General features: G+C 31.6%; 1 protein-coding gene across 32 annotated transcripts in view; it reads left to right on the top strand.

Moving 5' to 3' along the window:
- LOC145294002 (arf-GAP with SH3 domain, ANK repeat and PH domain-containing protein 2-like) overlaps positions 1–24,966 on the top strand; it is a 547,728-nt gene that overhangs the window by 510,020 nt on the left and 12,742 nt on the right. For 25 of the 32 annotated variants that reach the window (XM_080140949.1, XM_080140946.1, XM_080140939.1 and 22 more), the window contains 2 exons: positions 3,549–3,569; positions 24,592–24,653. In XM_080140949.1, coding sequence (XP_079997075.1) covers positions 3,549–3,569; positions 24,592–24,653 — 83 coding nt within the window. The remainder of the gene's footprint in view (positions 1–3,548; positions 3,570–24,591; positions 24,654–24,966) is intronic. The other 7 variants (XM_080140958.1, XM_080140943.1, XM_080140942.1 and 4 more) reach the window with 1 other exon arrangement.

The raw sequence follows: 24,966 nt of genomic DNA, 5'->3' as shown, positions 1-24,966 counted from the left end.
TATGCTCATCATCTTCAAGAATCTTGTCACCGCCACAAAATTTCTTAAACCACCATTTTGCTGTGCATTCAGTATTGGTTTTGGGGCCAAATACTTCATTGATATTGCGAGCTGTTTCAGCAGCTTTTCGGCCTAGCTTGAATTGAAATAATAAAAGTGTGCAAATTTGCTTTTTTTCCATCTTGTATTCAGCATTCTGAAAAAAAGACATAATTGTTTTTAAAATGATTGTAATTGAAACGATTAGATAGAGCGAAAAAACGCTCTTTAAAACGATATATAAAGTAAAGGTATTATAACGAAAGCTGATCTGAAATCCAAATTAAAAATTCCACAAAAACTTTCTTTCTCAATCTAATAGTATACCTTTGTCTTGATTTTACTGGATTCGAGTACAAGAATTCATTCAGTCTGGTCGAATATCCAGCTTAGTATTATTACTAGAGGCAACATCACTTGGAGAAGGTATAACATCCTTGTATAATCCAGTGTCTGGTAAGCATGCCAAGGGAATCTTATTTGTGCTTTGAATACCATGTTGTTTTAAATATTTTGTCAGTGTTTACTTGTAAGGAAAAGTATCCCCCTGCCAGGTTTTCCTGACAAACTCCTGTACAGAGAGACCTTAGACACCCGAGGATGGTATCTAGTAGACATTCAGGTTCTCTCCAATAGGTGCTCAACCTAATGTAAAATTAGAATAGCATCCAATGAGGCTTAAGAAAATAAACATTTATAGATCCACTGCTGAGTTGATTTAATTCTAATTGTTATTTGTTCTTTGGATGATCGAGAAGAAATCAAGATATTAAGAGACTCTTGTTATCACTGCCAACTAAGAGAAGAGTCTATTAGGCATATGTACTCAATGTGATGATACATGAAAGTGAAACCTTGACAGCGAGGGTTAAGGATATGTGTTGCATGGATAGAAATAATATGAGAATGATACGATGGATGTGTAATGTGAGTCGCAAGCCTTTACTGTCAAATTGTACTTTCGAGTCACCTTTAAAAAAAAACAAACAAAAAAAAACAATATTTCTTAATCTTATGGCTTGTCAGCCAAACTGGTCTTCAAAGTACAGGTCTATACATGGTTCCACAAGTGAATGGGGGATTTGTTTATGTTCGTGTGTCAATTGCATGCTAACTTCAGTCACTTGTGAGTGTCATGATTAAAAGTTTATTTCTTGCGTAAAAAAAATTCTGGCAGTAAAGAGTTAAAGACAGGCTTAGATCTGATGACCTCAGAGGAAGATTAAATTTTGACATTATAAGAAGATATGGACAGAACTGAAGACTTCAATAGTATGACTATGTTGAAAGAATGGATAAAAATTCTTGGGTTAGTAGATGTAGAACAGTTGAGGTAGCAGGTTCAGTTCGCAGGAGAAGGCCAAAGAAAACATGGAAAGAAGTGACAAAAATAGAGGGGTAAATAAAGACCCGGCCAGAAATAGGTTAGTTTAGCAGTCAATTTCTAAAAGCCATCCAACACATGTCAGCATGTAAAATGGATGTTAAACCGATTATTATTATTTAAATATTAATTTACTTGTCCTTATGCCCGGTGTCACAAAAATAACAAAAAAAAACATCATCATTGCAAACATTAATTAATTAGAAAGAAACGAATTACCTCTCTTTATATGCATTCTTTATCTATTAAAAATCATTACAACCATTCTCTCTCCAAATATTTTTCTTGCCCTTATTACCTGCTTATATGTTATGTTGAAATTAGTACAAATTCCAACGCATTTCAGGTGAAAACAGTATTACCTACAGAAATGTCATATTGAAATAAGTCATATAGTGCTTTTGCTGATTATGGATCTTTTTAACCTACGCATTTCAGGTGAAAATATTATTACCTATGTACATATGTTGAAATAAGTACAAATTCCAACGCGTTTCAGGTGAAAAGATTATTACCTACTTAAGTGTCATGTTGAAATATTTACAATCATAGGGTGCTTTTGTGGATTAGGGATCGTTTTTATCTCTACGCATTTCAGGTGAAAACATTATTACCAACTTACATGTTATGTTGAAATTAGTACAAAGCAAGTAGTACAATGCAGTTTTCTGTAAATACAGAAAACCAAACATATTCCTTACATATATGTGTAATCCAAGATGCTTTCAAATAGTAAACAACTTGGGACTATCAGAACTTATACATAATCGATCTGACTTAATATCACATGTATATCATGCACATTAAGCTGAACTTTTGAAAGACGTTAAAGGCAGACATGTACTGAAAATTCTATTTGCATATGTTATTGAATTTAAAAAAAAAAAGGGCTGCCACATGATCTTAATGTTGTGTGATCAAAATAAGACCAGAACAGTTCATCAAAATTGACGCAATTGTCAACAGAGATACCAGGACCTGAAGATCCATAGCTTCATAAATTAGTTGTCTTAAATGATACATGGTCCAACCTCATTGCAATTGTTTGATTATGTGACAAGCTTCTTACTGATTATTTTTTTTTTTTTAATTTTCAACTACCATGGAATTTCCATGGGTTTTGCTAGTTAATATTATGATAAAATATTAACATTCAACTATTTGTCTTTTTTCGCTCTCTATCGTTATTTCGATGGAAGGTGCTCAACTGAGCTGAAATCTTTAGTTCAACCTCGTAAGATAATCACAGCAAGAACTCGTCTCTTTCTCACAATGGAAAAATACTTTCCTTTCTTCCTGCACGTGCCTAGGATTAGACAGAATTTCCATGGAGAAAGATTCTTTCCAAAGGTTTCCAATTTGTGGAATATATTACCGTGGGACTGCGTCTCTGTACATTATAACATAATCATCTTCGAATCGAGCATCAACATAAAGTTGCCGTAGACTGTCCTTTCAGTAATCAAATGTAGTTCATTCTTTGTTCCTCATCATTCGACTGGAAATCTTTTCATCTCGTTTATCCTCGAGTGGCTTTTTGGCCTTGATGAGTGGTGACTTTGTAATGAAAGAAGAAAATGTAAACTTTGTTTTCATAATGTATAAAGTTGGAATTTTATTACTTTCTATCTTTTTAATCTAAGAATTCCATGTTGCTATGACAATTCAATCGCCACACCTGTCGACTCTCATGCCCTTACTTTCCTTTGGTCTTTCTATGTTTTTTTTTTTTTTTGGTTTATTTTGCAAAGTTTTGTTTCTGTTCATGTCACAATAAATCAAATTAAAAATACAATCATTTATCATTGGATTCTTATTTAATTACCATTTCTGAACATTTTTTTTCCTTTTTTTTCTTCTTTTTTCTGGAGAAAAAAATTTGTTTTTTGTTTTTTTTTTCCATGTTCAAATGCCATACTTTTTCTTATTCACTTTTTTTTTTCAGCTTTTTAAATCAAAAAACGATTTTTTTAAATGCGAAAAGAAAAAAAAAAAAAAACTATCTTTTTTTTTTTTACCCCGGCATTCTCTATTTTTTTATATTTTTATTTTTTTTTTCTTCTAGCATTGCTCTCATAACTTACTTTATATCTTACCCCGTACTGTTTTCATTTTCTGCCCTCAGACAAAGATATTCATGCGGGAGGTAAGTTTCCCCTACCCACCCCTGACTCTGCTACTTCACACTCTCTTTCCCCCATTCTCACTCTCACTCTTTCTAGCTCTCTCCCGATCTCACTTTCTCATCCTTTCTATCCCTCTGCTTTTAATTTTGTTTTAATTGAATAGTAAAGTTTAAATATGACAATTTTTTTTTCCTGAGTCCCATATTGAAAATATACTTTACTAAAAAAAACACAATAAAACAATTTTTAAAAAAATAATTAAAAAGGCTTATTTTTTTGTGATTTTTGCAAATCTATGTTTTTAAAATTTTATTTATTTATATTTTTATCATACTTTCGTTCATCCCAAATAAGGCCTATTGCCACTATTATAGGGGTCAGATTCATAGGGTGGCAATGTCGCTGGGAAGTTAGGCAGCAAGGTGTTTGTCTCTATTACTACCTTTAAATTTTTGTATATTGGTATGGTTGAGGAAAACGGAAACTATGGATTTCATCCTGCAAAATCTACTGCTGACATGCTAACTGTAATATCATACAGAATGGATCAGTGAATCCGGAGCTTTATCTTTAGAGCAATAGTTCTTGATATATCAAAGGTCTTTGATAGGGTCTACCAAAAAGGGTTGCTCCACAAACTTGATAACTGTGGAATATCTGATAATGTGTTCTCAAGCATCAAATTTTTTATCTCAGAAAAGTCTATAAAAGTAGTTGTTGATGGGAAGAAATCTGAAATCCAAGGCACGTGTGCATCAACAATCTATTTTGAACTCAATCCTCTATCCGATTTTCATTGGTTTTCTGTAAAAAATGGTAACTACTCCTCTCTTTGGAAGGTAAAATTTGTGGCTATTTTCCAATGCCACAAACAATTCCTTTGTGTCATTTTTTATTTGATCTTGTTTAAAAATTCTTCCACTGCTGGTAGTAATGATAAAATAATAAATATTTATTGATTTTAAACTAATAGTAAAATTAAAATCTATAGATCATCCCCCATAAATGTATTTTTATGTTTGGGAAAATATCTGCACATTTTACATGTGTTCTTATGGTAATGGAGCAAAAATAACAACTCTGTAGTTAAATGTTATGAGATTTATTAGACTCAAAATTGGCAACTGTATTAGAATTGGGAATTTAGTACGGAATCGGTAATTGTATCCGAATCAGGAAAAATATTGGAATCGCCTCATCACTAATATATATATATATATGATTTTCAGAATGTGAGAGATTGTATAATAAATTCCACAGCCAAACAACGTCGCAGCTCACAAGAGCCATGACAGTCAGTGAACCGGAAGTCGGGTTTTGAATCCTGAGCTCGGATGTGTCTAACTGATGAGCCCAAATGAGGGCAGAACCTCGAGTCTTGGACTTCCGGTTCGTTGACTGTCATGGCTCTTGTGAGCTGCGACGTTGTTTGGCTGTGGAATTTAATATATATATATATATATATATACATATATATATATATATATATATATATATATATATATATATATATATATATATATATACTTTATGAATAATTAAATAACATAATTCAGGTTTGCTAAAAAAAATGCTTCCAACCTGAAAATAAAATAAGCTCAATATCTTATCATTCAATAAGGTATTTGAATTTAGATCCTAGTTATCTATTTCATGCTACATTGCCAACAAAACATCAATATTAAGTTTAAAAAAAATAATTAAAAAAACTTTCCACTTATAAACACTTCAGATATTTTGAATTCTAATGTCTGTTTTATTCAGAAAAAAAATTTTTTTTTTTTTTTTCATGTCACAGACGCACCATGTATTCCAAAATATTGACTTCTGTGTTCTTCAATCATTCATCTTGAGAAAGTCTTGAAATACAGACCAAACATTGATGAATATATATAAAAAAAAATCAGTTTTTCATTTTCCATGTATGTATGTGTATATATATATATATATATATATATATATATATATAATATTTTATTTTTAAATATTATTATCCACTGACACGTGTTTCGTCATCTACGACTCATCAGAGTGGCTGAATCTAGCAAGATTATATATATATATATATATATATATATATATATATATATATATATATATATATATACATATGGTTGAAGGTTTAATCTTTTGGGTTTTGATACACAGACATGCACAAAACAGCCAAACAAAAAAGCTGATTAAATTCTTTAAATTCATCTCTGCTAATCTTCTGTGTGGTGCTACTGGAATTGGTGACAAAGCAAAACGATACCTTGCTTATTGTTTTTTTTTATTCACTATTTGTATTTTGAAGTGATTTATTAAAATAAAGTATCAAAAAGGACATTATTAAAATAAAATTATGCAAATAAAAATAACACAATTAGTCTTTATTTGCACTTTTAATAACAATTGATGTAAATTAAAACTGTTATTTTATCTGTATGATTTTGTTATTTTTGATTGTATACTTTTCAATAATTTTTCAATGTTTTTTGTTTTTTTCCTAATAAATCGCTTCAAAATACAAATAATGAATTTAAAAAAACAAAGCGAAGGTACTGTTTTGCCTCTTCATTGGTTCCGGTAGTGCTATGTAGAAAATTAGGGAAGATACTAGCTGACTATAACCGATTTTTATAATAGTTTTTGTTTAAATAGATAATATAGATTTAATGTGAGGCCAGGTACAAAAAAAAAAAATGCTTTCTTTCTCTTCCGTCTTTCTCTCATCTTTTTATGTTTAAATTGATTTAATTAATTTTTTTGTGAAAGTGACTTTTTTTCTTCCGTTTTTGAAGTTTCCTGCATTTTGTTTTTGTGTTCAACTTTCTTGGTCTCTAATGACCATCCCCCCCCCCTTTCACAAACACACACACCTTTCACGACACTATCACCACGATCATCCCTATTCCAACTCTGGTATCTTTTTGACTGACCACCGTCCATCCCATAATCAACAATCACTTTGTAATTTATGCAACATGCACTTGCTACACAAGATGTGTAGCTTTTATTATCACAGCTTTGAATTATTTTTGTATTTTTTTTGTTGTTGTTGTATCTGTGGATTCATCAACTTAAATCATATATTAATCACTCTCCACAATTCTATTTTTTTTTTGTTGTCTTCTTTTATTTTCGTTTTTTTTTCTTTTTTTTTCGTTTCTTTTTTCTTCGTTTTTCTTTTTTCTTTCGTGTTTTTTTATTTTTATTTTTCGTTTTTTTCTTTTTATTTTCGTTTGTCTTTTCTTCGTTTTTTTTTCATTTTTCGATTTTTTTTACATTTTTCTTTTTACGTTTTTCTTTTTACGTTTTTTCTTTTTTTTTCTGTTCTTTTCCATTTTTACGTTTTCTCCGTGTTTTTTTTTTCGTTTTTTTTTTATTTTATTTTTCTGTTTTTCATTTTTCTATTTTTCTTTTTACTTTTTTCTGTTTTTTTTTTTTTCCATTTTTTTCTTTTTTCTGCGTTTGTTTTTGTCCCCCCCCCCCGCCCTTTTATGAATGCATTAAGATATATTTTTTAAGTAACATGTCTGTATTTAAAGATTTTTTTTTTTTCAACGTCTTTCATATATGTTTCAAAAATACTTCACCTCACTCTACCCCTATACACTAGAACAGTGGTCCCCAACCACTATGCTGCGGTACATTCGTGTGCCATAGAATGATTACTCTTGTGTCGCAAAGAGGTTATAGGCTGAAGTTACAAGTTATTATAGGTAGAAAAAAATTTTCATATTGTGAAATTTTTTGTATTAACTTGTGCATCATTACTTACGTGATGTTGATGCTTAAATGATAAAAAAAAATACAATAAATCATTTGTTTGAAGTGTTAGATATTTTTAATTTTCCTTCTGAGATTTGTGTTGTGTGCAGCCAAATGTTATCTAATTTTTTTTTTCTTTATTAAGCCATCGTCATGAAACCGTTAGTACATAGAGGCTACTAAGCTAATTAAAGAATGCATAAAACTTAGGAACATCACAATAGTTAGCCATTATAGAACTCTGAAAATGTGATAGTGATACATGTTCATTCACATAATTCTGAGGCAATAAGTTCAGGACTGCAGAACATAATGCAAAAGGAGAACGTTGGTACATCTCTGAGCAAACACCGATGTGATTATGTAGAGAGTCTAATGTGAAAATATATCATCGCAGGTTTGGTATGTTCGGATGCAGCACAGGACTAAGCATTTTGATGAGGCAAGAATCATGAAATAATCTGTTGGCAATAGAAGCAACTGTCACATTCCAGCAAGTAGACGGCAGATTTAATTCAAGCAGATCATATACTCTATAGGGAACAGGGTCACGGCAGGCAATATGTTGTATATATCTGATGACACAATGCTGTAGATGCTCAAGAGAATCAGAACATTTTGCCAACTCCGGAACCTGTATTACAAGTGAGGACGAATTATTGTCTTGTAAAGCCTAGTCGGCAAATGCCAATCATAAGGAATTTGGTAGCTCAGGATACACACCATGTAAAGCTTCCTATATGACACTATCGTTTCCGGTAAGAGTTACTTGGTTAAGGAATGTCCTCTTTGTTGTGCCACACCTATACACCCTATTAGATATGTAAGACAAGTGGTCATCAAACCTGAGATTGCTAGATATTATTACTCTCATATAGTTATGCCTTTTTGAGAATGGCACAAATGTGTCTTGAAATCAAATCCCAAGAACAGGACAGAGATATCTAGAGGACAATAGGACAACTGTTTTTGCTGGGTTGAACACCATGCCCCAGTACCCTGCCCACTTAGACGCAAAAACAAGTAATAACTGTAGGTATGGCGACACTATGTAAGAGTCTGGGTGTGACACAGCAATGGTTTCAAGTTAGATGAAAAGGCACCTTACTGCTAACCTTAATACCTAGCCTTCCAACTAAACTTTATTATTTTATTGCAAAAAAAAAAAAAAAAAAAAAGCTTTATGGATAGAAAATATTATTTTTATTTTGTAATAAGTGTACTATGAGAATTTAAAGAGTTCAATAGTGTGCCACCACGTAAAATATAAATTTGGTAACCACTGCATTGGAGCAAGGATTCCCAACCAAGGTTCACAGAAGATTAAAAGGGATCCATAAAAATTGTATTTTAAGGTCAATGGTAAGTAGAGAGAGGTTCTTAAGGAAATCCATTGAATATCAATAATATGTATACACTTATATAGTAAATATGTAATCTCTATATAAATAAAATGGACTCATTTTTCCCCGTCTGATTTTGACGTTAATAGGATTAAAAATCAAGATATTTCATGCAAATATAATATGCACAAACGGCAGAACAATATCTGAGGTGTGTTATAGGCTTATTATTTCTCAAATTCCTCGATAATCTTAGATTTCTATACTTTTTCTGCTGAGAAGTCACGGCCAAAATCGGTTAAGATCAATGGAAGTGGTAAAATATTTTCTCTCTAATAAATTCCTCCTCCCCCTGCCATCACTTAACACCGTTTGGGGATCGTTCACAAGGAACAGTTGAGAAGAGAACACCGGTTTCGCTTCGTAGTTCTTCCATGTGAAGTTATTTAAAATCACTAAACTAAGCTGCAGTGCTCTGTGGCGTAGTGGTTAGCGTGCTGGACAATTCATATTATATTTTCACGTTCGCGCCGACCTACCGTAATTGTTTTTTTTTTTTTTTTTTTTTTTTTTTTTTTTTCCTAAACAGCTGGAATGGACTTTTCTTGGTGGCCGAACCGTTAACGTTGCAGTTGTTTTTTTGGTTTTTTTCACACTTTATTTTCCTAATTTTACTCATGACTCCGGGTTTGATCCTTCCTACTTACCTACCATAACATTTTTTAAAACTCCCCCCCTCCCGTCCCGGAAACAAACACTCGGGCAACGCCGGGTACCCCCGCTAGTAATAGTATAAAAAGAATATGTAATTGATAAACGCATTTTTCTTTGGTCAGTATGTTCAGTATGTATTGTAGAGCATATGATCACAGCATTTGTGCCACTCAATCCTTGCTATTTCTCAACTGATATTTCTTATTGATGTTTATGCTTTGTATGTCATAACATTTTTAATCCACTATAAGTATATTTTATGTTCTGAACTAGTGTTTTTATTATTTTCAAGACGAGTAGGGCAGGTGGAGTTGTCTTTGAACTGTTGACATTTTGCTCCACATGTTAAACTTAGAATAGTGATAGCAATGTAAAGGACCGTTAGAGTTTACCATTACTTTTTTCATATGAGTGTGTAGTCATCCCAAAGGCATCTTTTTTATTTATATATATATATATATATATATATATATATATATATATATATATATATATATATATATATGAGCAAGTAGTTAATAAAACATGTTAAAAAAACACTTTGGAAAAGAGTTAAAAACATATTTAATTTTATAAAGGAAGCACAAAATAAGTGGATAGTCCTTAATTCACGGAGTTTCAAAGAAATACTTTCCTTCTTATCAAAGGATAGGATTTAGCAAAATGCGGGATCGGATTTTGCTTGCAAAAGTATTTGATGAAACTACAAGTAAGTCATAGATCTTACTTGATAACAAAAAGTGAAGCAGAGGGAATAGGGGGAAGAAAAAAGTGATTTCACGTGAATGGATAGTCTGGTGAAAGGTAAAGTATCCAATGATGGTAAAATCCAAAAGTGCAGAATCCAAGAAAGTTGGTTAAATTTCCATTTGCACAAGTAAAATCCAAGGGAATCGCGTGATTAGAAGATGGTCCAAAATAATCCAAAAGGCAAACATCCATGGAATAATTTACAAATAAGTACAAGGAAAAGGGAATGAATTCCAATAATAGTATTAAAAGAAAGACAAGATGTGCGTAAAAAATGGAAGAAATTTAAAACTCGACTGTCGAGGCAAGGATAAGAAAGAAAAAATATATATATATTTGTAGTCATCGACGTACAGTCCTGTTTTGTTGTATCACAACTCATCAGTGCCGCTAGACTAGCACCTCTCCCAAGAACCATCGCATTGACAGTCAGCAGTTCTACCGATCGACTCACGGGAGCGGCGCCTGTAAATAATCTCGCCAAATGTTTATTTAAACAAACCTCCATCCACCACTTTTACAGTGCTCTAACCGCTTTGTTTATAAACAAAGAGCGAGCGTCGCATTTTTCAGCCAATTAAGTAGTGGGTGAGATTACTTACAACAGTGCTCTACCCAAAGAGGGGGGCTTAAAATATTTGTAGTCATCCACATATATATTTAGCCAGGGTTTATATCCTCATTTCAGGATGTGCTGACAGAACCTTGTACAGAAAGGCTGAATCTTCCATTTTGGCTAGGATCTGTTGTTCTTTGGGAAAGGATGATCCCTTGATATTTCAATTAGGATCTTGTTTAAAGTTTTACTCCACTTGTAAAAAAGGGCTGAAGATGGTGTCTCATATTCATTCAAACTTCGAATAGTGTTAACAATATAATAAGACCTTTTCATTCAAATATGTCTACTATTATTCTCACCATCTTTGTTTATACTGCATGGATTTATCTACTTATCTTTACAGTCTTCCTTTTTGGCTAAGATCTTTTGTTCTTCATGATCTTCTATGTAAGAAACTATTTGTCGAACTTAGAATAAGACCTTCTTCTGTTCAACTAATCATGACTTGGATTTTAGGTCTCGTCTGTTTGTTTTTGTTGTCGATGCACGTGGTGGAGATTTATTATCATAATGATATCTATTGCTAATATTCAGTTTTATTTACATTTTTGTAAAATTGGTTTTTATTCTTCATCAAACTTATCTTTTGTTTATAGAGCAACAGAACAGTTTATAAACATTCTTAGAGCCAACCTAAAGAAATGCAGTATGGACATGAACACATGAGACACAAACTCGGTACAGGCCATTCTGGGGGCAGATTATCACCAAAGGAACCCAACCCTCGAATCCGATCACTGTGCTGTTCTCTAGGAGACAAGAAGCAGACGAGGAGAGAACAACCATGCTGTTGAGTCAGTTAGCTTTCCAATTAGATCAACTAGAACAACATATCCTTATTGCAGAAGGATATGAACAGCTAGGAATCATACTTATCAGAACCAAAACATGGCTACTATTCTCACCATGACGATAATCCGGCTGGATTTATATGTGTATCTTCAGTCTTTCATTTTGGCTAGGATCTGTTGTCCTTCAAGAAAAGTGGATCCCTTGATATTCTCTGTTAGTTTTACTCCACTTGTCAAACTGCACATTTTATTTTTACTTAAATGTCACCTCTTATCAAGGCCCAAAGGCCACTCAAGATTAAATGGGTGGTTTTTTTTTTGGTTTTTTTTTACATAGGCATCACCACATTATCAAGGCCAAGAGGCCACTCAAGGATAAGGGTTAAAGAGTGTACAGTAGAAATTGGACATTATAGTAATCATTAGTAATGAAAATTTGGTAAAGTTGATAACTTATATGGAACGGCTCATCAAGAACTTATTTACGTTAGACTTGAAGACAACCATATTGTAGTCAGCCGGAAAGCAGGAAAACGGAAGACAATTCCACAGGCGTGCAGTTCTAAGAAAAAAGCTTTGTTCATGGAATCTACGTTTAGGTTTAGGCACAGATAAAGAGTGGGGGGAATTATTGATAGTGTTTACAGCTAGACGAGTGTTTCTTGTGAAAGTTTAGCGAGGGGGGACCATAGATTGAAGCTCAGTCGAACACTTTCCATGAAAATAATGATACATCAGAGACAAACTCGCAACATCTCTTCTGTGAGATAAAAGTTGCAAGGAAGAGAAAAGGACATCTCCTACGAGGCTACGAAGTCTATTTTGAACTCTATGTTAGGTGAATGATGAGACAATGCCGTGATGATTGGTAATGATGGTCATGATTGGGTAGAATTTGATTATTTAAGAGGCTGACTCAACAAGGATTTATTTGCATCGGACTTGAAAATGACCATGTTATATTCAGCTGAAAAGCTGCATTGTGGTATTTTGTTCCACAAAAAGAAAGTGAAACTATCGACAATGGTTGTAAATTTGAATAATGTATATCTTTAACGTATGATAAGTTTAAATTTTATAGTTGCGACCGTTTCATCCAATGTAGATGTAAAGATGTAAAATAATGTTAACAACTAATCATGTGTGTCAGAATAAAAGTTTTGCTAGGCATAGGCCAGTGATGGATAATCCCCAATTGCCAAGATTATTTCCTTTTTTTTTTATTTCAAGTATTCTGATATTCTAGAATCTGATGATATAACCAAAAGCCAAATAATATTTCGCTGTTTTATGATTAAAACATTCCTGTTTTTACTCGCGTTCATCTCTAACAAGGCATATCACCACTTGGATGCAAGGAGCAACTATTTGAGACCATGCCTAAGAAAAATTAATAAGATGTTGGTTTACATTACATTTAAACTTCTGCATATCTGTACAGTCAGGGAAGCAGGTAACAGGAAGGGAATTCCAAAGTCTAGCTGTTTGAGAGAAGAAATTATCAGAGTAGAAAGCTTTCCGACATTTAGGGACCTCAACAGTGAAGAGGTGAGATTTTGTTGCTAAGAGGGTTTGTCAGGGATATGTATCTCAAGAGACCACAACTGCAACAAGTTCATCAGAGCACATTCCATTAAATCATTTGACAAAATATGAATATTAGATTTAAATTTAAAAGTTTATATAACTTATATACTTTTCTTTTTTCTTACCATGATGCTAAGTTGAAGAAAAAAAAATCAGTAAAAAGTCTATGTGTTGTCTGTGATGTTATTTTGAAATGCTGGAAGAATGCATTGGCTAATGTGATATCAAAGTGAGAATTGTGATTTCTGTGATAGAAGTGTTGATTGAATTTTAAAATAAAATACATATGAGATACATTTGAAAGCCAAATTACAACTCAATATTATGAAAAATTTGCCGCTATACTATTCAGAATGATTTCTATCAATAACACATGTAAAAAAAAAAAAAAAAAAAGCAACATTCAGAACATTAGGAAGTTTTATTTGATGTTCAGCTGACTGGACACATTTAAGCCAAGAATAATTGGAAAACATAGATATCCTTTCGATGTTGATTGGTGGTGGTGGGAGGACTTAGTATTTAGAGGGAAAAATAAAAACTTCTTCCTCTAACAATGTTATGATTATGATGGTGTTGCTCCTAGGATGCAGTGCAGCATTTTAGTATAACGACTTAATGTCTTAAATGGTGTTCAAAAGTTACATAAGATAGTGACTAATAGTATTGAATTTGTATGTGGCATCTGTTGTTGCAAACCTACAATACTTTGGTTCATAGGGAAATTTCTGCAGTCAAACTATTATATAGGAGATAATACTCGGAATTGAGGTTGCATCTAAGGGATTTCACTCCCATATTCTTGTCCAGGGTTACCAATTTCATATTATTGTCCAGGGTTACCAATTTGACCTTTTTTGAAGCAGTTTGGACTTTACAAATTGTATTTAGACTTTTTGTAAGCATCATGTATGGACTAAGGAAAGAACAAGCACATTATTATATATTTAATAATATTTTATTTATTATAATATTTATTTTTAATAATTTATAAAAATATTATTTTAATTATTATAATATTATTTATATTTAACTAGCCTAGGTACCTAGGTGTTTGGAGGTGTGTTTTAAGCATAAAATAAAGTGGCGAAGGTTTAAATTAAGGCTAGTCAATCGAAAAGAGAGGATGACTTCCGAAAATATTGGTGAAAAAAAGCGATCCTTCCCTGTAGAAAAGTGTCCAGTTGAGGGTGAAGGAATTAATGTTTTTAGCCAATTTTTCGATGTCATCCGAAGAGTGGAGCTTCAAAACGATACTGATCTCATGAAAATCCATTGCCTCCGGGGAAAGTTATAGGAAGACATACATACATACATTTAAACAGACAGGTGAGATTTATATTATAAATGATTTATATAATTATTTTAAGCCAGTGTCGCTTTAGAGATGAATACATTACACGCAGACACATGCACAGCTTGTATTTTTTATTTAATTAAATCTAACGATATTGAATTAAAGTTTAAAGGCAAAAGTCAAGTAATATGTTTCATTTGTATTCCTAAACCAAACTCTTAATTCTCTCGTGTGCCACTGTCATCTTCAAGAACCAATTTCTCCATTAAATGTGCCTCTTGAATTTTATGTTTGGTTTGAGATCTCTTTTATAACTGAATTGATTTGGGGGTGATGGTGGCTAAGTGGTTAACGGCATAAACTGCAAACCTGGGTGTGCCAAGTTCAAATCCAGTTTTTTCCACAGAAACGCTTTCATGAAACCTTTACTTGACTTTGCGTCCAACCTTCTGTAGAAGGTGTAAATAAAATAATTGAGTTCATGTGAGATTTCACTTGTTTTGTCTCTCCAATTGTAGCTTTGATCCTTTGTGGGCGATCACTTTCAAACTTTATTGCAAACTGCATTTGTTTTAATGTGATTATTTCATTGAGTATATATACTCACAAAAGGTTTTAGAAATAGAAATAACTGAAAAAGGAAAGACTTTCTGCCTTCACAAATCTCTAGTGAATGAAGTAACGACTGGAAACCAGTTTTATATATAATTTATTTTTTACAAAAGATCAAGACAACATTGGTACCATCAGTTTTAAATGCAAACAAAGAAAACCTATAGTTGACCTCCTATGTCTCTCATCAGACATAAACAGAGGCTTCTGTATAGGAGACAAACTATAGTTCCATTTGTGAGGATTTTAAACTGATGGTACCTATGTCATCCTGATCTTCTGCAATACATGGATAAATAAATATTACTCTTGTATTTTTTAATTTTTTCATAATTGAGCACTCTGGTGAGGTTCCTTTCCACTAATTGTACACACACACACACACACACACACTGATTGTATTATTGGTGTTCCTTACATGTAAATCCACTTAAACTTAAGCATTTATCAGAAAGTACTCAATGACTAGTAGAAATATGTAGAAATATATTTTTCTGATTATATATCAATCCTTATATAAGAAGCTCAATGTGAATACAGAGCAATATATAGAATAAATGACAAAAATTTATATTCCAAAACACATGATGTTGACAATTTTTATATTTTATTCCTTTACATCAATTGATCCTTACAGTTCTTGACAGTGTCTGTTTCGTATCGCAAAATAAATCACTTAATAATTATATCAATTAGTGAATCTATTATACCCTTAACTCATCAGAAGAAATAGCAACAATAAATCCACCAAAAGGAATTAAAATGTGATAAAACATGGTGAGAATCTGAAAATTTGGAAGAGAAACTGCAGTTACCTTTATATTTTACCATTACGCCATCTTGGATTTTAAAAATCGTGTGTGTGTGTGTGTGTGTGTGTATATATATATATATATATATATATATATATATATATATATAAACAATGCTTCAAACAAACTACATCATTCTCATAGATTATATTTTAGTTTTGCTTAGTTAAAAGGAGCTGAGACATTCAACTGTTTGTTTTTGTGTGTGTGTGTGTGCGTGTGTATGATACTTAATTCTTTTTTCCATCTACTAACCTTTTGCTTTATTTATACTTATATCAAATTTTTTTGGTTTGATTTTGTTTTGTTTTCTGGAATGTTTTTAAAGATTTTAATGTATGTATTTTTTATTGCTTATTTTATTATCTTTTTTAAAAATATTTTTTTGCCTTTCATAAAATATTACTTTAATTTTTTTTTTTTTAATATTTTCTTTTTTTTTTCTTGCTTAGTGAATTTTTTTTAAACCTTTAATGGTTTTTAGCCTGTGGATATTCTTTTTTTTTTTTACTTTTGTAATTTGCATATTACCACTGATAGAGGCCAGATTTAGGAGAAGGGACAATCTGCATGGGAAGTTGGGCGGCAAGATCTTTATATTATACGTAAATTTCTCCATGTCTGTACAGTTGGGAGTGGGGGTAAACAGAGAGCAAGGAATTCCAAAGGTAAGTGGTCCAAGGAAAGAAGATATTAGAGTTAGAAAATCTTCCAGTATCAAAGAACCTCTGAAGAGAAGAGGTGGGATTTTGCTATTAGGTGGATTGGGGGTGTTTTAAGCCGTTCTGAACTGCTGATCTTTGTAAAGGTTTGTTTTCTTGTTTTTTTTTTTTAGCCATTTTAATTATTTTTCACTCTTTAGGTATTTTAGGACTTTAAAATGGAACTTTTTTTTTAATGTTTGATATTTGCTAAATTGTCTTATTAGACGTATAAATGTTCAATTTCGATTCTTTACTTATGCAAATTGTACTAACAATAGTTGTATTTCAACAGATATTTATCTATGTACTTATAAAGTTGAGTTTTTTTTATTTCTCACTTAGATATTGATATTAAAAGCTTACTTTTTCTATTTGAAAATTATTAAAGCAAACTTTTTAATATACTCCATCATGGATATGCGAGTGACTACATGAAGGTTAAAAAATTTGCATATTCCTTTGAAAAATGAGTGTTAATTAATTATCTTATTTTTTATGTTTTTTTTATTAGATGATTGGCTTCATTTCACTAATATGCTGAATTCTATTTATGCATAGTTTCTACATTCTGCATAGTTGTGTAGAATTTAAGATGAAAAAATTCTAGTACATGGAAATTATATATAAAAATGACCTTGTCAGTATGTGCGTGAAAAGTCTCTACCAAATTCCTCTGAATATTTGGTCTACAGAGTTGAAATTTGATATATAGGGTATTTGGACTTGTGGCACACTTTCAATTTGGTTTTTAGCCAGTAAAATAGCTGCTAAAGGGTCAAAATTGGAAAGAAAAACATTGACCTTAGCCTGGCATGAGTCGACTATACCCGGGTTTTTTTTTTCTGTGTTTGTGCTAATTAAGTTATAGTTTAAACACCGTTTTTTATGTAATTTTTGTATACATATGAATTTAGGTCATACACTAACGGTTAAGGCTGGAGAGGTATTTGTTTTGATTTGGCTTCTAGCTGATGACACACAAGTCATTTGTTTAAACTCTTGAAATCACGACTATATATTAGATACAATATAATGATAGAGAATTGGCCCTATCATAAATACAAAATATGCATGAATTATAATATTTGGACATTTTATGACCGGGTAACGTCGGACAGCCTGCTAGTCTACTATGAGGATATAAAAGTTATTTAAAGAAATAATTTAAAAACATTAAATTTAACTTTAATTAAAAATTTAGCTCATAGACCTATCTTTGAAGAAATTTTTTTTTATTAATGTCATAATCTGATTTTTTGTTCATGTTAAAATCTTTTTTTATTTTTTAAATAAGTCTCTAAGATAGAATGAAACTCACATCCCCCACAAACGCTAAAATAAAAAAAGTCTTTAAGTTTGGTTTTACTTTTTACAGCCATTTTAACAAAATTAAATATATTCTCAATCTATACTCCAATGAATTTTTTTTTTGTGTATTGATAATCATAATAAAAACCATTTTCTTCTATTTATTTAAAAAAAAAAAAAAAAAGTACAGCTTTGTTATACATATGGGTCGTGGAATTGCATTCATCTGCAAAAGATCTAGCTAATTTGCATGTTCTTTTAAACATTCATTTTAATTCCCTATTAGTTTTTTTCAGTTTTCTTATGGGATGATAATCTTTAGTTAAGTATTGCGTGTAATTATATTCATGCAGATATTCTACATGATTTATACTTGCGTAAAAATACATTTATGTATGCATATATTTGTTCAAAAAATTTTGCCTATCAGACTCCTCTGTAAGTTTTTGGTCTACAGACATGAAACTTAATATATAAGGTATTCGAATCCATGTGAAACTTTATATTTGGGTTTTAGCTGGGGAAAATCGGTGCAAAAGTGTGAAAATTAAAAAAAAAAAAAAAAAGAAGGAATTTGGCAGGTGAAGATCAATGACGGCATTACGGATATGCATGTGTAACGTAATAGCTATTGGTTACTGTTTTAATTTTTAGCCTTGCAGCAAACATGTCTTCATAGCTGAGTCCTGCTCAAATCTTTCTCTTTGATTGCACATTTTCAGAGAAAGGTGGCAGTATTTTCACTCTCTATTTGGTATCTACGGTGACTCTCCTCATCATCACTATCCCAAAAATTTCACTTGCACTGATCTCACTCAGCTGCTGATTGATTAAAAAAATTTTTAATTTCATTTGTTGCAGAAAAATAACAAAAGTGTCCGACTTCTTTTATAATCATCCATAAATTGCTTAAAATGTTCTGTTCACATGTAATGCTCTAAGTTTGAGAGAGAGAGAAACAAAAACAGAGAATCAGTTTTGATGATTATTTTAATTGAATCAATCACACATTTGCTGTCTTTATATTTAAATTTGAATGAGTGCCCCCCCTTTTTTATTTTAGCTTAACATTAAACTAGTTGCTTATAGAGACAAATGTTATTTGCTCGAACCTCTGTCATACAAACATATTTTTATTTTGCTTTGTTCTGAAAATGTACATACACATTTATAATTACCTTATTAAACTATATTAATTTTTATTTACTATTATGTACATGCGATCGTTTTACTATTCATAATTATTAATACTACTAATAGTAATAATAATAAACACAATAAAATTTATACTACAACAACTGTTATTATTAATGATGCTAATGGTAATGTCATTGTTTATTTTATTACGAAATTACATTAACAGAACTCATACTTTCTTATCTACTATATAAAATTATCTTGTAGGATTTTATAAAGTTGTTCATTTTAAAGCGGTTTATATTATGAATCACTATTTGATTCTGACACACCAATTTTTCTTTCCATTGAACCATCTTTTTCTTTATATATATATATATATATATATATATATATATATATATATATAAAATATTTTGCTTGAGTTTCTTTCAAATAGTACTTATTCCGGTTTGGAAATTTTTTTTGTTTTAATTTGAACCTATTTTTTGTTAATTACTTTTACATTTTCAACTGATTATGTTTTATATAAAAAAACCAAACTGATATGTTCAATGATTTTTCACTTTTTTTCTGAAATTAAAACATTTGACTTCCAAATGGTTTTACTGATTATGTTATGCATCGCTGTATTTCAATGAATCGGTCTAAGCATGCTTACCTCAGAATATATGTTTTGACAATGCTCGGGAGCCCTTCTTAGTTTTATTTTTGTCACTGCACCTTATTTATCATAACTAAAAGTTAAACTCTGTTGCTTTTAAGAGCAGCAACACACTTGAAGCCAAGCCTATTTATTCACACAAAAGATGCATTCTGCATCACTCCAAAGGCCCTCCTCTTATTTTGTGTTGCTGTCTTGTAAGAAAAAATTGTATACAGTAGCTTTTTAAAGCAACAACATATTTTCATAGTGTACCGTCTAAATCTGCTTTCTTAGGTAAGGATCGTTTTGAGAGTGCACTTATATTTTGTGTCACCATAGTTCAAATATTGTCAAAGCAAACTAGATAGAGTTGGCTTCTTTAGTTTTATTTTGTGTTCTTGTACTTAAAATATTGTAAGAAAAAATTATAGTAATGACATCATATTTTCAACTCTTTGGTATTATTTTAATGAATTTCTAATCATTCAAATTTTAAAATCTCTCTCTCTCTCTCTCTCTCTCTCTCTCTCTCTCTCTCTCTCTCTCTCTCTCTCTCTCTCTCTCTCTCTCTCAAACTTAGAGCATTACATGTGAACAGAATATTTTAAGCAATTTATGGATGATTATAAACCCATTCATATACAGTATTGTGTTAGTTGATCCTACTGCTACACACTACATGAACTCTCTCCAACATTATGAATAACGATGACGGTACTAACAGGCAGGGTTCATGACTGAGCCAGAAGGGTTTTTAGCAAAGGAAGTAAAAGTTTTACAATGGAAGTTCAATTTTGTGGCAAGATGTTTCTATTTGTACTTTAGATTTCACTTTCTAAACATTTTTGAATTCTGATCGAAGTGAATTTACTCACGTTAGTATTACGATTTTTTACGTTGCATTTATCAGCTCATTTCATCCATCAAGTTTTGCCATTTACATTTTTTTAAACATTGTAATTTTTTAAAAAGTTTTCAGTTTTGTGCTAACTAACAATTCCATCCCGGTTCTATACTTTTATTCTGCTAGTTATTCCCTCTGAAGAAAAAAAAGCCTAATTTTTTTAAAACTTTGGAATAAGGAAAATCTTTCATTATATTCTCTGTTTTTGAATGTGACGAATTTATAAATAATGTAAATTTTTATTTTTCATGATTTTATTTTGTCTTATATTAATGCTCTATTTATAATATCGAGCATCATTTTATCAAGATATAATCGAATATAAAATATCTATTTATATTCTTATACACACACAAATATATATCCTAATGAATTTCTTGGAGAATTAAACATGAACGTTTCTGTATAGCTGAATTGCCATCAATCCATTTTCATAATCTTTAAAATAAAAAAATATTATCTCAATCTTTCTCTCTCTCTCTTTTATATATATATATATATATATATATATATATATATAATGTTCGTTCCAAAAAAATCAAGTAGTTGCTGTAGGAAATCTCAAGTGTGTGAGCTCAATGCAGAGCAGAGCATATATGAGGGGGGTGAAAGGAAAAAAAATCCCAACACAAACTTAGTCCAATCTCATTGTAAATTTATTTTGACTCAGTGCAGAGCCTCCTCAGGCATGACGAACTAGTAAGGTCTGTAGCTTACTTAAAAGTAATTAATTTACAGCAAAAGTGGAGAAGGGGGAAGGGAGAGGGGCAATTTGGTAGAGAGGATACTTAAGTAGAGAAGATAAACGAATCAGGCAGTAGGGGGAGGAGGAGTGGGATTTGACAAGAAAGTGAGATGGGGAGTGTAGACCATACCAGCAGACCCAAGGAGAAATGAGTCAGAATTAGGGCGAATCTAAAAAATTTATATTTAAACTAGCGGGGGGGCGGGGTACCCGGCGTTGCCCGGGTGTTTGGAGGTGTGTGTGGTTTTGGGTAAATCAAAACTCCGGAGGGGCGGGGGGGGGTAAATAAAAAAACGTTTTGGTAAGTATGAGGATCAAACCCCGAACCCAAAGTTGGAAATTAAAGTGTGAAAAAAAATATGCGACGTTAACCATTGGGCCACCGCGAAATACTAACAGAAACACGTTTGAATTTATTTAAGTATTAAAACAGAATTGACATGTGGCCGCAATAAAAGTTAACTCTGCTGCTTCTATTTGACCTCATTAATGAGGTCAAATAGAAGTCGCGCAGTTAACTTTTGCTGCGGGGCAGTTTTGGGTTTTTTTCCCCAAGATGTTGGAGAGGAGGAAACCAGTTCCTCATTGTCCAGATTAAATAGCAATTGTCTGATATAAGGAGTTTGGTCCCACATTGTTCAAAGCTGATTGCTTCTGGATGTTTCCCGGTGCGAATGCCGGGAACAGAGCTTTAGCTTTGAATTAGTTTCGGTTTTATACAAAAAAGCTGAATGAACACAAGATGGGCTGAAATAGCAATAATTTTGTAAAAATCGACGTAAATAAATCTAGAGGCGACCCGCATTCCCAAATCCTAGATACTATTATCTAGGGGGTATATAAACAGTTCTAAACGATAGTAACCCCGGGAGCGTCGTCGAAAAAAGCCTTTGCAAGACATACATAAGATGATCACACACATTTTGCCTTTTATATATATGGAAGGAATATGATAAGATAGAAGAAGTTATATTAAATAAGGAAAATAAGGAATGGAGAAGAGAAACGATAAGAGCAAGTAAAAAACAAAATTAAAAGTTTGTGTTAGATTTTTTTCCTTTTACCTTTTTATATATTCACATGCACAAAAACAGTATCTTTCCCTATAAAGCTAAAACAATGTATCTTTCTCTAGAGAGGAGGAGAAGAGCTTAAATCTTAAAGTGGAAATGTGAGGAGAAGGCAGGACGAAGGAGACAGAAATACAGTGAGAGATAGGAACTGTGAAATAAGTATCATTATATTAAGTTAGTCTCAAAAAAGTATTGCGAAAAAGTTATATTAAGTTATGTTAAATTTTGTATTTTATATAAATACTAGCCTAGGTGTCCGGCGTTGCCCGTGTGTTTGAAGGTGTGTGTTGAGCAAAAAAAAAAAAAGTAGTAGGTAGGCAGGCTCAAACCCATATCGCAAAGGAGGAAAAGAATGTGAAAAAAAAAAATGTGACGTCTTTGCCAATACGTCCATTGCCAAACCGGAAGTAGGAAGGTTAAAATAAGGCTAGTCAATCGGAAAGAGGGGTGACTTTCAAAAGCGAAAAAAGCGACCCCTCCTTGTAGAAAAGTGCTCAGTTGAGCATGAAGGAATTAATGTTTTTAGCTAATTTTTCTATATTTGTCGTCTGAAGGATCAAGCTTCAAAATGATACCAATCTCGTGAAAATCCGTCTCCTCTTTCAAAAGTTTTAGGCAGATATACAAACATGCATACATACATTTAAACAGACAAGTGAGATTTCTATTATAGATTATCTTTTTTTTTTTTTTCCATTTTAATTTTTTGAAGTGTTGCACTTTTATTCAATCAAAACTTTTTTAAAATTCAGATCGATTTCTTATTTTACTTTTTTTTAAAATATTTTTATAGCAATATTTGATTAAATGTTCTTTAATAAAATATGAGAAATTTGTTGGGGGGAAGGTAGAAAGCATTGTTCCTTAGCTGATGTACTCATTTTTGCAATCAGGAGAATCAAAAGCAAATACCCGTCTTTTAATTCTGGACATAAACTTAATGTTTGAATTTAATTTCTTGTCAAGTCCTCATCTCATTTGTATTTTATTTTAATATTTTTTATAGATTTTTTTTTTACTATTAGTTTTTTTCTCTACCTTTTGTATGAAAACATGCAATATTTTGTCCTTTTTTTTTTTAAATTCCGATTTTTTTTTGTGTTTCATTTAGGTGCACAACTGAACCATAATATTTAATGTTTTCCTTTAAACTTTAATTCAAGCCAAAATTAACTTTCTATTCAACAGTTTTAAAATCTTATAAGTTTTGAGGAATAAAATCTTCTGAAAGCTAACACAGATTAGCCATGGTTAGTTGAAAATAATCAAATCAAAAATGGCTGACACATGTTTACTAATGCAAGATAAACTTTTATGACTTTAAAACTGGCCCTATTTATTCACCTACATCGTGAGGACAGAGTTAGATGCAAAGTCGTTTTTTTTTTGTTTTTTTTGTAGGTAAATTACAAAAGGGCACTCTGGATTTGGAAAAAAAAAATTGTCTTCGTCTAGACCAGAGGTTCCCAACTTTTTGGCACTCACGATTCCTAACCTAAAAGTTTGAAACCCATGCTTAGGGCCTACTACTAGCAGCTTAATTTTCTTTTGATTTTCTGTGAAGGACAAAGAAAGGAACCTCTAAAAAATATTTTGTAATTCTGTAATTATTTATTACCAAATTAAAGTACATCGGTCCAACCTGAATTCACAAAAGAGAACACATATTTCTTAAAATATTATCATGGGTTTGAAAAGCTATCCAACCTAGCTAATGAGATGTCTGGTGTTGCATTTCAGCAGCAAGCACATACCCATAATATCACTTGATATCGTTGAACTAACGTAGCACGCATTTTAAATAATTGAATAAAAAAAAATGTAAGAGCTTGAAAAATATAATTGATGAAATAAATTAATGTTATCCCAAGCTACTTTTAACAAGGTTATATGCTTCCATGCCAAGATATTGACCCCCCACCCCTCCCGACCGCAATCCATTGGTTGGGAATCCCGGTCTAGACTGATCAAAGACACTAAACTTCCCAACCTGAAGACCGAGAAATTTCTGGTTTGAACTAAAGTTGGAAAGCAAAAACCGATTATTTTATTTTATTAAACTGATTTTCTTGCGTGTCTATTAAAAAATTGCAAAAACATCATTTCTTGTGTTCTGGAAACTCTTTGAAAGCATTTTCACACATTGAATAAAAAAGGAAGAAAACTTCTGATGTTCTCTTTATTTATTCAAATGAAGTTTAAATTAATTTTTCCTTTTCCTTTCTTTCTTTTTTTTTTTTTTTACAGTGTTCTCCCACCTCCATTACCGCATCCCCGTAGTACAAGAGCTTCTTCTTTGAATAGCGCCGGTAAGCTTGCTGAAAATACTTTTTCTTTTTTTTCTTTTAAGAAACAAAATTAATTGATGATTCTCCAGATTTCATTGTTATTGTAATGAAATCTGACAGCCGAAAAAATGAGTTTTTATTAAAAAATAACTATTTACTGTTTTTGTCAATTTCAACAGTAAGCAATGTTATCTACCTAATTGTCATGTCATAATTAGTTAAATATTAGCAGGGCTATCCAGCGTTGCGGGGGTCATATAAAAAAAAAAAAAAAAAAAAGAAAACGAAGTTGTGTTAAACTATGCTTGTTAAATGATTTTTGTTTTAATTTAAT

This window comes from Euprymna scolopes, chromosome 15 (assembly GCF_053919585.1).
Source record: "Euprymna scolopes isolate OS-2025 chromosome 15, ASM5391958v1, whole genome shotgun sequence".
In the NCBI taxonomy this organism is placed as follows: Eukaryota; Metazoa; Mollusca; class Cephalopoda; order Sepiida; family Sepiolidae; genus Euprymna; species Euprymna scolopes.
Note: the sequence above shows the minus strand (reverse complement) of the source record. Positions and strands in the feature narration are given on the sequence as shown.